Source organism: Lonchura striata, chromosome 10 (assembly GCF_046129695.1).
Source record: "Lonchura striata isolate bLonStr1 chromosome 10, bLonStr1.mat, whole genome shotgun sequence".
NCBI classification, from domain to species: Eukaryota; Metazoa; Chordata; class Aves; order Passeriformes; family Estrildidae; genus Lonchura; species Lonchura striata.
Window position 1 is genome coordinate 18,956,609 of NC_134612.1, and position 15,792 is coordinate 18,972,400.

At 43.1% G+C, this 15,792-nt stretch overlaps 1 protein-coding gene across 1 annotated transcript in view; it reads left to right on the top strand.

The window, feature by feature from the left end:
- The first annotated feature begins 7,307 nt into the window (after positions 1 to 7,307).
- MCF2L2 (MCF.2 cell line derived transforming sequence-like 2) overlaps positions 7,308 to 15,792 on the top strand; it is a 156,897-nt gene continuing 148,412 nt past the window's right edge. The window contains exon 1 of the mRNA XM_021543705.3: positions 7,308 to 7,905. Coding sequence (XP_021399380.2) covers positions 7,803 to 7,905 — 103 coding nt within the window. The 5' untranslated portion in view covers positions 7,308 to 7,802. The remainder of the gene's footprint in view (positions 7,906 to 15,792) is intronic.

Consider the following 15,792-nt stretch of genomic DNA (forward strand, 5'->3'; position numbering starts at 1 on the left):
CGCACGGGCCGCTTCCGCCCGCCGACAGCCAATCAGAGAGCGCTGCGGCACCGCCGGGGAGGGAGGCGAGCGTGACGTCACGCTTCGCGCGCTCCTGCACCTGAAGGGGCGGGGTGCGGGGGCCGCGCGCGCGGGCGGCGCGAGGAGGGCGCCCCTCAGGGCGGCTCCGCGCCGCCTCACAAATGCGCCTCACCACAAGTGCGCCTCCCCGAGTGTGAAATGACGAACAAAAAAGAGCCTCCCCCACCCCCTCACAAAAGAGCAAGCGCCGCATGAGAGCAAGCGGATGAAGAACCTCTCTGTGCAGGGGGACCTCCTGCGGTCCTGAGGCTAGGGCTTGCTCCCTTCCCTTGATGGCTGAGGTGCCTCTGAGGGCGCTGGAAGCGCCCCCGAGTGAGGTGAAATGAAGCCCAGGAGAGCCCGAGGCTGGCCAGGGCCTGTCCTGGGGCAGATATTTGGGCCTTTATGGCTGTCGGTGCTCAAACCTGTTCCGGCCCTCGCTGCTGCCGTGCGAACAGCTCCCCCAGGTGTGCAGGCTCAGGGCTATTGGTGGTGGAGTGAAGCGAACGTCAATCCTTTGTGTTTTCCCATTATTTCTAGTGACATCCATCACAGCTAAGCCAGGAAAAATGTAAATTCAGGAATGTGATTGATGTGACAGATCTCTTTAAATGACGAGAAAACATCCTGGTAGATGTGGCAGTCGTGATGAACGCCCACATTTCCATGTGCTGGGTGGCTGTAGCTTATCCTTCCAATTACGCACCAGCTTTGTGGTTAAAAATTTGAAGTATTTCTGCTACCAGCAGAATTATATTGTGTGGCTGCAGATGTTCTGCTTTACTGTTTTCCCTTGGCTACTCTGGGCACGAGACACAGAGTGGCCTGGGAAGCTGCAGTAGTGATCCCCCAGAATAGACCCTGTGGATGTGAAAAGAAACTCTTGAAATGGTCTCTATGGCAACAGAAGAACAGCCTTTGGAAAAAGAAATGTAGGAAAAAATGTCGGCTAAAAATACATAAATCTGTCAGTGAGTCAAACCTGTAATTCGTGTCTGGGCAATTTTAAATAAGTTGTTTCCTTTCATCTGGTGTTCTTCTATTGAAGAATGAAATCCAGATTGTAGTCTTAGCAAGAAATGCCCACACATATAATTATTGAAGTTGTTTTGTTCTATATGAAAATGCAATTATTTTTTTTCCTACTATGATTATATTTGGTACTTCCAAGTCATGGTAAAATGATTTCTGAAATCAGTTCCTTTCTGCAATTGTATAAAGCTTTGCTGTCTTTTTGAAGCTTTGTTCTATTTGTTGATCTCTATTCAATCCACTCTCCTTAATGGGGCCACCTCAAATGTACCTTGCATTTTCCATTTTGTCAACTCTGGATGAGCCTGAGATTCAATTCAGCAGTGGAATTCACCTTCTGCCACATTAACTGAACTGCATAACACAACTTTTAGTTTCATTACCTTAAGAAAAGCTTAAAATTCCAGAAAGGAATAGTGAAGCCCAAGCTTCTCTCTTTATCCCTGTTTTTTTTTTTTTTTTCCCTCTCTTTTTCCCTGGTTTTTATTTTTTTTTTCTCTCTCCCTCATATATATAAGGACTGAAAATTATGCTTCCTCCATTCTGTTGAATCGTATTCACTCACCATATTAAGGTCTAACAGATCAAAGTCAGTTACCATGTCCTCTCCTTTGCTTCTGTCTGGCATTTGCCATGGAGAGATTGTTTTTTACACCAGCCTAGTCAGTGCTCCTTGAGCTGACCTAAATGGGGACCCTTTCCAGTTGCTGTGGTTTCACCTCAGCCAGTAACTAAATCCATGCAGTCCTCACATACTTCTGTCCCTCTGATGGGATGAGGAGGAGAATCAGAAAAAAAAGTAAAACTTGTGGGTTGATATAAGAACAGTTTAACAATTGAAACTAAGTAAAATATAATAATAATACTGAAGATAACAAGAAAAATAGTAATAATAATTGTAATGTAAAGGAGAGCCTGAGAAATCAAACTCCAGACAAGTGATTCACACAAAGCTGACCTGTGCTCAGCCCATCCCTGAGCAGTGGATCAGCCCCTCCTGGCCAACTCCCCCTGTTTATACACTGAAAAAATCATTCTGTGGAATGGAATATCCCTTTGGCCAGTTCAGGTCGGCTGTCCCAGCCATGCTCCCTCCCAGTTCTTTGTGCCCCTCCTCACTAGCAGAACATGGGACAATGTAAAGTCATTGGCTTTGGGTAAGCACCGCTTGGCTACAACCAAAACATCCGTTTCCTATCAGCATTATTCTCACACTGAATCCAAAAGCATTGTACCAGCTTCTAAGAAGAAAACCAAACCAATCCCAGCTGAAATCAGGACACCAGTCTTTTGTGAGCAATTTGCAGATGTACAGCAGCAGAATGAGAGTTCAAGAGCTCATCTGACAGAAAACCAATGTGTCAGGGGCTAGTGACAGTAGCAGGGCAGGAGAATTGATTACAGGGAGGACATTTGTCTTTAGAAGTTCCTCTGCCTGCTGCCCTGGAGACCTCCCCATGCCTCCATCAATCTAGACCTCCAGTCAGTTGACATGAAAGCTTCCTAGGAGATCAATTTAGGGGTCTTTATGATGCTGAAAGAGGACAAGTGGCTTCCTTAAAATAAACTACATAGAGTTTATAGAAGTAAGCTGGGCCTAAAAATTACAGAATCACTTCTGTTCAACAGCTTTGTCTGAAATTCAGGCTTTGTTTTAAAAGAGGAAAGAGTTGAAAGAAATGAATGCAATAAAAATAGGCATAGGGATTTTTGTAAAAATGTAACATCAAACATTTATCTCCTAACTCTTAGCATTGGAAGATATCTGCCAGAATTATGCAAGCAACACAGAGCAGACTGGCACTGGAGGTTTTCACTGTCCAAGCTGCATAAACAAGAGAAAGTTCAAAGCAACATGGCAAGAATGTTGAAGGTATCAATGGGTTTCTTTTTTTTCCCCTTTAGATATAGTAACTAGGACAGCATTTGTCTCAGCTCAGCTCAGCTCAGGTAAATGTGGGATATGATCACTGCATAAAAATTCATAGCTAAGGTGAATACTGCAAATAGGAAAATATCCATTCCTTCTCAAGACACAGGAATCAGAGGCCTGAAACGGAACTATCAAGCTTCAGATTTAAAACCAAAAGAAGTAGTTTTTTTCACACAATGCATATTTAAATTGCAAGTCTTGTTACTATCAAACTTTATGGCCATCAAAATTACAAGTTGATTAAAAAATAGCTGGACAGATTCTTGAAGAAATAGAGTATTAAATATTATCAGTCATATGCAGACTCAAGTTCAGAAAGTCTCTGAACCAGAGATCAGTGCAATCTGACAGGGAAATACTGGAGAGAGATAATTTCTTTAAGTGGCCTGTATCATGCACTCTTCCCTGAGGGTATATGAATGGTCCTGCTCACAGATGGGCCACTACCCCAGCCTGTGTCAGGACAGTTGTTCTGGAGCACAGAAAATGAATGATTGATGTAAATGATGTTGACAAAAAGGTTTACAATTGGGAAGAAGACAGGAGGAGCAGAGAATTGTGCTAAAACTAGTGTTGTGTCTTCAGTGGTCTCTTTTTGTTCAGAATAGATTTTACAAGGAGATGTGCTCCTTTTCAAGTAACTGAAACAGCATATGAGGCAAAGCAGGTCAGGCTTTGCAGAGCTTAGGTGAGAGGCTAAGTGTGAGGGTAGAGCCTCAGGCATTGTCAGGGGAGCTGTGTGTGAAGAAAAGTGTTCCTGCAAGTTTTGGCAGAGAAGCCCAGATTTGTCACAGGATCTGACCAAGAGGCCAGCGGAAAGCTGAGAACAGCAGAGAAGCACCAGCACTGTGACTCTCTTAAAAACCAAGAAAAAGCACTGTTGGCTAAAGTGTTCCAAATAGAATATAAGTAAAAAATCTTAAACTATGGAGTGCTATTTTCCTTTACTATGTGACTGATGTTCCAGAAAGGAAGCAGCACTCTGGGTGCCTTCTTTTCATGTGAATCAAAGAAGTATCTGACTCACTTAACAGTTTCTTCTACTAATGGAAGTGTGCTGCGGTTCTGAGGTACTGCCATAGCCAGCCAGAAGTGGTGACAGTGCAATTACCTTTCCCAGTTGTGCCGAAAGTGATCCAGTTCTTCCCAGCAAGTAACTGAGTTGCAGCCTTTGATACAGGGATCAGTCAGTCTAGAGACAAAAGAGGGAGGGGTATGATATCAAAATAGTACCAAAGATTTCAAAGGAAGAAACTTTGTAGAGGGATTCTAAACATCTCTGTTATTCCATCAGCCTGCCTCTATTTCTGCTATGGAAATGTCTTCAGATGCACTCTGTACACCAGAAGGTTGTAATATTGCTCTGGAAGGAGATTTTCATGAAAAACTAAAAGATGGGTGAATTTATGAAGGTAATGTAGGACTGAGAAAATATAAATAATCAAGACAGTGAAGAAGATAGACTATTTTCAGGGATGGATCTCATTTCAATTCTCAATGGCCCTTCAGACTCAGTTGACTAGGTGTTTTTTAGTGACAGAAGGAAGATATATAGCTATGTAAGATGAAAAAGAAGAAAAGATAATTTTTTCCCCTTTGTGGGTTTCCCCTTATACTGGTCAGGCCATAGAGTCTTATAAACACTTTTTGTTAGCAGTGTGCAATTTACTGCTTACTAGAATTGCTTACAATGCTTTGGCCTCAGATGTTTGATTCAAGATCTAATAAAGAGCTGGTGATTTGTCAGGCTGTCATTCTATGGAAAAATCAAATTGTTTTGCCTGTTGGCCATCATCTTAGCATTGGAACCATGGTGTTTTCACCCAGCCCCTAATTCTGTTTTCAGTGAGATCCCTGCCTGGAATGTAAATCATCATCCTCTGTACCTCTACAACATGTTTATTAGCAAGGGCTTTTATCTTTCAGAGGGGAAGACAGTATTTATTGTAAAAGTACTGGCTCAATGTCACAAAAAAAAATTCCCTGCACTGGAAATTGTTACCACCTCATTGATAGACTAAGTTACTTCAGCAACCATTCCTCAAGTGACAGATACAGGGCTTTCATTTCTCTGTGTCTCCAAGAGATCCCTATAGTCTAGGCTTCTATTTTTTCCCTTTCTCCACTTGGGTTTGTGGATCACCCATGCTTTTGCAATATTTTTTACTTCCATCCAGTGGCTCTTCCATTTGGGAATTTGTAATGGCAATATACACAATTAACAAACAGTAGCCTTTTTCTAACACAGGCACCACTGAATCTTGGCAGTGTAAAGAAATTATCCTGTAACTGGTAAAACAAATGGAGTTTGCTATCCCATGGCTGTGTCCTGCTACCCAAACTTTCCCACCAAAATTCCCCCTTTTTGTTTGTTATCACTCACATCATAAGGAAGGGACAGCACCATAACTTGGACTAAATCCCATTTAGCCTTGGACTGATCCCATGTAACCCACCCCACAGTTTAAGCTGGGCAGGGAGCAGCCAGGATTAATTAGTGAGTCCCTACTGCATCCTTCCCCCTTTCAGACATTGTGCACCTGGCTGAGTTTCAGTGAACTTGTGATAATTCCTCTCTCTTGAACCTGATTGCAATTGACTGACAAGTTCAAAAGCTATTGAAGGTGTGCTGGAAAGCTAGAAAGCAGATTAGCATAGCAAGAACAAATAATAAGAGAAAAGGGATCTTAAAATATTCACAAATCTGCAGTTACTGATGCTGAATAACAATGTTGGTATAAGAGCATATCATATTAAAATAGCTGAGAATTAATCTAGCTAGAAATTAGACAAAGGCTCTTAGTTATCCTTGATGATCTTGAACAGCTTGCTGTAGGAGTAGTGAGAGCAAATCCTTTACTCTGCTTTTCAGTGTATTTATGAATGGGCTTATACAGTGCCTCTTCCTGCAGAAAAAAAAAATAAAAAAATTTAAGTGTCGGGAAACATGATGACTTTTCTAGTGCTATGTTCCTACCTGCCATCTGTGACCCTTCAGGAAAAAAATAAAGCATCCCAGACCTTTCAAATCCCTCAAAAATATAGCTAGATGTCAGTCTCTTTCCCACATACTTTTTTTTTCTCCAGTGATGGCATCTCTTCCCTGGTTGGGGGAATCCTTTTAACATTAGTTGAGGTCTTTGCAGTGTGACCTTTACTGCCTAGATAGGCAGTAAATTTGGATCTCAGAAAAAAAAAAAAGGCTTTTGCTTTAATCCAAAAATGTTACCTAGTGGGTGGTTCTAAATCATCTTTCTCATGTTTTCAGACAGATTTGCTGTTAAACTAACTGAACAGAAGTAGGCAAGGAACCTCTTGGCATAGTTGTTCAGTCATCCAAAAATGAGGACAGCAGCACAGGTGCTCAGACTGGCTTTTAGGTCAGCCAGCTGATTATAGGATTTTCTCTTCACAGAGGTAAATCTTTTTGCAACACCAGGACAGCCTCACTAACTGTGCTGTAAGATCTGACAAGCCCACAGGGATGTTTTACAGCCCCAGCTTTGGTCATACATGTTGTCAAGTTCTTTGGCATGCTTGGAAAGGTGGACTTAAGCAAAACTCTATGGATGGGTTGGGTTCTGGATTTAGAGCTGAGTTAATTCTGTGGGAATAGAGCAGATCTTGAAGGCAGCTGCACCCTTCTCTTTTATTTCTTCCATTTCAGCTGTGCAGTAAGTTTTCCATGTTTCTGGAATTACCTTGTGTGGACCTTCAGGTAGGCTTCCAAGGATGAGATGTAAAGAGGGACGGAATGGAGACATACAAGTCCTTGGTTTGTCCTACCCTTTCTCTCTTCCTTGCCTGCCTTACTCTCCCTGTTCTCGGATCGCAGCTGGGATCTGTGGCCGGCAGGGTTGATGAAGCTTTCCCGTTGCCCCATGGCAGCCAAGCGTCCGGGCAAGGCTCAGCTGTGTCGCAGGCACCCGGGGCAGCTGCTCCCCACAGACCTGCTCTGGCCACTGAGGGCCACCCGTGCCTCCCTACCTGCCCACGAGCGCAGGTGAGCCCTGCCCAGCACCCACGGCTGATTAATTCACCCTGCTTGCACACATACAGCTGGAGAGGGTCCTGTGGGCTCAGCCAGGATCCCAGGGATCCCGTCCGTGCAGGTGGAGCAGCAAAGCCTCTGGCCACAGCACACACATAACGCTCGGTGCCCCCCTCCCCCTCCATGGAAGCGGCCCCGCAGGCAGGGGTTTCTAACAGGGGTTGGAAGGAGGGTCTCTGGAGACATTGCGGGGTTCCACTCAACGACAGCCTGCAAGGCACTCGGGCCCCAGGGGCTGTGTGCGTGTTGTTCACCGCTCCCAGGCGCGCTGGTGAAGGGAGCGTCGCAGAGCAGCTGCGGCTGTTAGAGCTCTCCTGCCAGCTCCACTCCTCCCGATGCCATTCCTACCTCCAGGATTTTTCCCTGACTCGCAGCATCACCATCCAAAAGTCTCCCTGGAGGAAGGTATCTGCTTGCTGGTTCGTCTTTTTATCCTTTGCCTCATCCGCGGGAGAAGGGAGGAAAAAAGCCATAAGCAATCAACTCGTCTGCTTTCCCCCCATTTTATATTTCCACCCTCCTGCTCCCTTCCGTCAAGGGGGGCAAAGTCCCCGTCTGGAAGGAGATTTTCAAGGTTCATGTATGGATGGCGGCGAATTGGAAGAGGTGAGCTGCTGAGAGAAGATGTGAGAGCTGGAAGGGCCGTGCCGTGGGAGTGGTCCTTGCTTTGTGTGCAAGTGAGGCAGTGAGTGTGCAGCCTCCCACTCTGAGTGCATCTTTTTTTGGATGCTGTATAGTTCCCTGTGTGAAATGCTTTTTTGGCTAAAAGAAGAAGAGATGTCACATCAGGAGCTCACCCAGCGACTGACTACGGTTATCACCCATGTGGGTAAGGCATCTTTATTTTTCTTCTTACTACATTTGTGTGGATTTGGGAGCCCTGTTCCCCCAGGAGGTGCTGCTGCCTTTGTGTGACGGTATCACACCTGTGTGCGAAACAGGAGCCATCAGCAGACTTCGAATCCCCGGCTTTGGGCAATTACACAGCCTTTTATTGTTGGTTTGTTTTTCAAGCATGTTTTCTCTGAAAAGCAAGAACAGTAAGAGCAGCGTGTCCTACCTGTGAAGTGATCTGTGTAAAATACCCGAGCACAATTCTTGCAGGGAGGTGGTGGAGAAAAGTGGGTGTGGGAGGATGCTGGAGCAACGGCAGCGCTAATGTACTGTGCATTTGCTTGTGATGCTGGAATAGCAGCCCATTCTCAGAGAATCTTTTCATGGCCTTTACTGTTTCAGGATTTCTGGATGGTGCTAGGACAGGATCTCAAAAGCTTTTCTCGATGTCAGGCTTGGTTTTACTGTTTCTAATATTCAAATGCCAGTGAATACAGGTGAGGCCCTATACTTTGCACTGACATCCTTATGCATCTGGTCTGGATGCCCACCTGCTGGCATTGGGGACTGACTGCATGACCAGGGACTGAGGAACCTGAAACTAGCAAGACAGTAAGAGATGCTGGTGATTAAAATATCAGCTGAGAAATGCCTTTGTGACCCTTTTTGTTACCTACAGTTGAGTTAAAGCAGATTGCAGCTGTGTTGCATCACATAAAGAGAACAGAACATTTTTTGTTGAATTGCATAGAAACAAATTTTGTAGCTGTCAGTGTTTGCAATGGATTGTGTGCTGTGAATGCTGAAGATGTTGTACAGGTTCCTGAGATGCCTTTGTCACTGGCTTTGTTCAATTTATATATGAAACAGCGTGTGACCAAAATTTGGCTTTTAGAGAATATATAAATAAGGTTTTAGACCAACATTATTCTTTGGTTTCATATTAGCCATGGCAGCTTAACTAAGTTTAATAGAGCACATGCAATCAGTATCTTGCCTAAAGAAATAGCACAAAAACAGATTCAAAATCAATAAAATATTTAGGACCAGGCCCCATCTCTCCAAAATCTTTTCCAGGATAACCTCAGCAGGAGCTTGTGAGAGAGAACATGATTTCCAGGAGAGCTTGCAGCAGCAGGTTCTTTGACCCAGTAATGCCAACATGAATTGCTTTGCAATTGTGCAAATTCAGATTGACATGAAGTTATGTGAATTCACATTTTTTAAATGAAGATTTGGAATTCAATATGAGGCATATTCCTTTTTTTTTTTTTTTTTTTTTTTTAATTAAGTATTTCAGGAGACCCAAAAAGATTCGTATGTCTTCAAGTTTCCATGTTAAACTCAGTGCAGGTACCATCATCCTTGTTAAAGGCTCTCCTTGAAATCAGAAGGTATTTGTTAGAGGTAACATAGCATTATGTTACCTACTGTGTAATATACTATTGTTTAATAGGAAGTCATTCTGGACACTGAAATGTTAATGAGCCTTTTCCCTGTTCTCTGCTAAATTCAAGAGAGGTTTCTGGGTCATGGGGCTGATGCTAGAGAGTCTTACTGGTTTCCTGGAGGTCAACCAGCAGGCCAGTCCTCGGGAGAGGAGCAAAGATCATGGATGGTAGTGTTTTCTCCATTCCACACTGAGACAAGAGCTTAGCTGATCAGCTTCCATCAGGGAAGGATAACTCCACCATTTCCCCAGCCATTCAAAACCTACAAATCAGACCCTACTTGTGGAGTCTGCCTGTCTTTTTGTGGACAGAGTTCATTTTTTATTGAATCACATGCAAAACTATAAGAAAGGAACATTAAAATATTTGTTGGCTGAAGGGAAAATGTTTCTTCCAAACCCATAATGATGATGCACCGTATTTATGTATCACAAGTTGTAACATGGGTGCCTTAGCTGAATCAGCAGTAGTTCATTGGAAATATAATTCCTGGGAAGCTGAAGGGGTCTCTCGTATGTTCACTGGGAATCTTTACAGCTCAAACAACTGAAAGGGCTCTCAGCCTTAGCAAACTGAGGGGATCCCTGGCCATCTATAGTGTTTGGTATTTTTACAACTCTCACTCTCATATTGCCTCTTGGACTGGTGGGATTCAAACTCTCTAAAATGTAGCCAGCTCTTGGTTGGGAGCACAGCTCCCAGCTCACCCAAGAGCAGGAGGGAAGAAATTTATTCACAAAATTTGTGAAATGCCAAACAAGAACTTTATGGGAATGTTAAAAAGAAAGACCTTTAAATTTTTAATAAAACCTTTATAGGATCATTTTGGTCTGTGTGAAGTAATGACACACTATTTTATTTTTAATGTGTCAATAAGAGTGTCACATAATTAATTGCCTGGGGCTCAGCTTATCTGTCCTGGGCAAAAGTTTTGATCCCTCATTAACTGACTCATGTTGTGTTACACAGTTCATGTTCTAGCAAAAAAAGCTTCTTATCCTGCTACAGACTTCATATATGCAGTACCTACGTCACCTGGGTCAAAATCAAAGCTTTGAAGGTATTTTCCTCCTCCACAGTAGCTCTCTTAACTTGGTACTTTTCTAGTACCAATCTGCATGATAGCACATCTTGAGAAAGTACAGAGGACCAAATTAGATCTCTTAAGTAGCCCTGTGCTCCCTCAGCCTCCCTGGGATTAGTCCTGACTGTCCTGGTGTGGATGAGGTAATGGGGCCACCACAGGTGCCTAGGAAAGGAGTAGTTTGTGAATGCTAGCAAGCTTTCTGCTTACTATCTGTGATTTAGCAGCAACACTACCCAATCTTGTTACCAAAACTGCGTCAAGAGTCTTTTTTTAATTTACCCTACTTTCATTGAACTTGTTTGTTGGGAGGTGTTGGGGAAACACTCATCAATTTTGGAAAAAGTGTGTCCTTTGGGTAGGTGGGAGCTCTTCTGTGGTGGGGAGGGAAGAGCTTTGCAGGGTGGTGCTGACTGCAGGATTGTTTGCCTGTGGGAACATGTACAGCTCTTCCAGCCTGCAAATCCCACAGGAATAGGCTTTTGTGCTCTCACTACCCACCCACACTTGGCAGTTGGCCCCCAGAAGTTGATGCCAGCTTTGCTATGTGTGAGCAATGTTCTGGGCACAGCTGCACACACAGGCACCTCCACCCAGTGCCCCGTTTTCTGCAGATATTTTTCTTAAAATGATTTTATGATAGGATGGAGCTGCCACATCCAATGTGAACCATTTCAGAAGGTCAGCAGCTTGGCTTCTCTCTTGCCACTAAAGAATTACACAGCACATGGGAGATGGGGTTTTGTTGGAGGCTCCCTATAATCCTCAATGAAGTTGTAAGAGTTCCTCCCCTTCGCGTGTTAACTGGACCCAGATGAGCTGACTGTCAGTGTCCCTGGTAGGAGAGGCACTGATGTGAATTTGCAGAAAGCACTACATTGCACAAATGTTATATACAAGAAATAACTCTATACATTAGTGTCAGTTTTCATCTGATTATACAAACTCATATTTCCGCAGTCTCTCATTTTATGAAAAAAAACAAACAAAAAGGAATTCAAACAGCTTCATGGAAATCAAAAGCAAAGTCAATGACTGAATTTAGTTTAGGATTCACATCTCTGGACTTAAAATTCCTATCTGTTAACCGTGGTATGTAAATTCCTATCACTCCTGGCTTAACCACCAGAGTTGAGGAGCGGTGTAAGATACCTGTGTGTATGAAGAGAAGCTGTGTTACAATTTGGGACAGGAAGCAAAGGATGATACTGCATCCACCTGACTGTGTGAGAGGAATTTAGGTCAGCAGAATGGAATAACCCAAGTTGGCACTTGTCCAAGGCCAGTGGCTAAGCATCACAAGTCACAGAATCTGCTTTATGCTACAAAGCCACAAATAATCTAATATGTCACAGCTGGACAGACAATTGAAAAGTTTCTGATATGCTTCTGTGCACATCAAGGACACAAAAAAGTGATTTTTTTGGAAGTTAACTTTTGAGGTACAATATCAAATAGACCCTTTACTACTCCTATGCAAAGGCTTAAATCAAATCAAATCAAATTCCTCTGCAACATAAAATTCTTGCCTTTGTTTTAGAGCATTCATGCATTTCAGGAACTCTTTTTGAACCACGGATTCTGTGTCTCTGTTCTACTAAGGGATTTCTGGTGCACAGCAAGTGGAAAGTGGTCTCTCCATTGACCACAGCACACCAGATTTCCCTACCCAAAATAATATACAGGCATGGGAGGGGCATCAATCACTGCATTCCCAATAATATATGACAATAGAAAAGTGGAGAAATGGGTTTGCTAAATTTACTTGGGATCTCAAGCTTATGAGAAATGGTAGGGTGAAGTTTCTCCATTAACCTACTTCTGTAAAAATATTGAGCTTTGATCTGTGTCTTTATCTTTGTACCCCAGTAAAGCTTTTGAACTGTTGACCAGTTTTTACCAAACGTGGTGAAGTGATAAAGGTCGAAAATATTGAATTCATGCCAAATATAAAAATAGAATCTGATGAGAAAGATTAAAATAGTGAAGACAAGGAAAATAAACTCATTCTATTAGACCTCAGAGATTCCATGTGGGAGGGTGGAATGTGGGAAAGTAGAGATAACAACAATTTAACTTTTTTAGTTTCACAGCTTAAAAAAGCTACTTGTTTACTTTTTTGTTCATAGATTATGGTTAGTAATTTTACCCCATTCAATATGGCCTATTCTGTGCAGCTGTTTCACTGGAAACTGTTTAATAGAACTGTTTATAAGTGTTTTGCTAATGCTGCAAAGTTTGTATCTGAAGATTGACATGAAGTCACATGAAAAAGTGGAAAGTATGCTCTCAGAGAAATCCATTACAAATGTGCAGATATACCTGGTGCACTTTCCAAGATGTAGAATATTGCAAGTACCACAGACTTATTTAAAGCTCACATTCTAATCTGGTTTGCAGAGACCTTATCAGAAAGAAAGATTGTAAGAAACTGCAATGAGCTGGGATCCAGAACACTAGATTGTCTAAAGGCAAAATATTTATGTGATAGGTTGGCCTCATGTTCAGAAAGACAGAGGTGACTAAAGAGCTTACCAGAAGCAGTAGCATGCGTTAAGGCTGGTTCAGTTTCAGGAGAGAGTAGCTCAGAGATGTCCCTCTTCTACATTCCATCTTTTATTTTAGGTGAATACTTTTTTGTATGGGATGTGATCCTGGCATCCTTGACAGGATTTAAAAAAAACCTTGCAATATCTGGGTGTGATACTATTGCTAATTTCTTTCAGAGTGGTGTGCCCTAAGGAGAGCCATGCAGAGCCCCAAGGCTGCTTACAGCCCTGTTTTCACATTTATTGATACCCTCCCCAAAACTGGCTGTTACACTCTGAGCTTTCATTCTCATGCCAGGAAGAGACCAGGATGTTGGGGAGAAAAGGGAATAGGAGTAGCTATCCACCATCTGCTTACTGCAAGGTTTTCACACTTTCTACTCACGCATGTTGTGATGGCAACTGTTGGAAACAGGGAACTAGGCTGGATGGACCTGAGGTGTGATCCAATTTGTCAATCTCTCAGTCACTCTCTCTTTCAAAAACCTCTGCATTGTTGCTGTTAAATCTAATGCTACAGCAGTCCTTTATTTTCTAATCTACCTTAGTAATGACTTGTAGGTGTTTGCCTGTTGGCATGGAGGAGTGTTTAACACACAAAGCAATTAGTAAAGGAAAGTCAGGTGGCAGGATCCAAGTTTAGCTGTTAGTAGTCATGATTCCTATGGTCCCTTTCACAGCTGTGCTTGCCAGGCACCAGGTTCTTAGAAGCTCTACTGGCTTCTGCAGTTCATTTTTTAGCACCTGGAAAATAATTGGGACTCAAATGAGTTATTCCAGGATACAAGATTCAGCTTAAAGGAAGTCTGTCTGTTTGCTGTTTGGGTCAGCTCTTCTCATGATTTTCCTGATGCTTCCTATGTTTCAGGCCTGTTAGCCCTCTATTGGCAGTTTTAGTGGAGCAGAAAGCAGAAATCTCTGACTTCCACAGCAGGCTCTTGCTAACACTATATAGTAGTCTTTTGTTGGGTCCTGGGGTTTTGGGTTTTGGTTATTTTTTGGCACAGTTTTATTTTTGGGGGGTAGGGAGAGGGTTGGCTATCAAATAACAAATTTTTAATAAAGAATGAGGTAGCTTAATGAGGTCAAAAGCAAGGGGAAAATGGCACCATCATTCAATGAGCTAGTCAGACTGTGGCACTTCCAGGTCTGCTCTTAAACACTCCAGGGCAAGCCCTGGGTTACCTGGAAGGAGGAAGTGGGAGGAATCTCCAGGGCAAAGCAAGTGCGGGACCTCCTCCTGTGTGAGGTCTCTAAGTCAGGCATAATGAGAAATGTTGGTGCTGGCAGAAGTCATTGCTTGCTAACAGGGCAGGCAGTAGTGACCATTCTGCATTGCTAAAGCGCAAGCTTAAAAAGCAAATAGGACCAAAAGGAGGCAGAGAGGAGCCCGTCTGTTCCCATCTCTGTGGCAGAGGGGAGTCCTGATGGCCTCACTGGAAATTAAACTAAGCTAACATCTATCACATTGTCTGGCAACTCGTTAAATACAAGGACTTTTTTCCATCCCTTGCCTCATCTTTTATTTAATTCCTTTTTCTCGCCTTCCATATGGTGTCTAAATGCAAGAGTCCCCCTGAGAGGACTTCTCCCTGAGGGAAACAGGAGGGAGGGTACTTGCAGCACCAGGTCATCTCATTGAGTAGAAAATAAGCTAATCAATTCCATTACTGTCACTCTTTCCCCTGTTCTGTACGTTTGAGGCCTCTCTTAGTCCCAAGGCTGGATTTAGTATTTGATCTAGGATGAACTTTTCTGAATGGAGCCCAGGTGACTGCTAAAATAATCCTGACAGCACAGTGTGTGGTACATGATACTAGTCCTGTGTGTATATTTTCTCCTGTTCTTCAGAACTGGGCTTGTGTTCAAGTGTTTGGGAGAAGAGAAACCAACCATACATGTTTTATGTTAACATGTTTTGCTGTTAAAAGGCCAGGCTAAAGGCCAGGCTGGCCAGGCTTCTTGTACCTCCCTTTAGAGTTCAGCACAGTAACATCTGGATTGCGCCAGGTGGTCAGTGGGTCAATGACTGGCAGCAATCTGAATTCTCTGCAAAGCTGCCTGATCCTGCTCACATGAGAAAATGTTGGAGAATGATGTGAAAGAGATAACATGGCACATGGATCATTGCTAATCAGTGACTCACACTAACCAGTGCAGCAGATGCTGCCAGAACTGAAACCAAGGAACAGAAGGGAGATAGGGTGAAGAAACAGCCAACTCTTACATGCATAGATGGAAAAACATCAGTTGTAAATACCTTAAGTGATCTGTAAGTCATGGCATGGAAGGAGGTACTGCTTAGGGAGCAGGAACACTGTAAAAAGCTCATGAGTTTAGTGGAGCAAAGGGCAGCAGGCCCACTTTGGCGTGGGGACAGATGTGTAGAGGACAATTGGGTTGAGATCACAGTATCTTCAAGATCCACTGTCATGTAAGCACAACACAGATAAGATCTGTGAGTCAAAAAGCATAACTGCCTCTGAGGAATGATTGAGCTCATGTACTGGAGGAGGGCCATGTCCAGCATGTGAATTCAGGCTGGTAAAATTTGAAGCAACAGCATTCATTCAAGGGTGAAGTACACTACATTTATGTGCACTTACTTCTTGTCTTTTGCAGTACAGCATTGCAGAAGGCTGGTGCCTTTTCAGCAGAGGCCTGCAAATAATTTATTATAAATGAATTATTCTGAATATAATTCTGCATTCATCCTGTTTTCTATTATTTCCTGCGCTGTATTATGTCTGTCCTGAACTGAGACAGACAATCGTAAATATCCATGGACCCAAAGATTT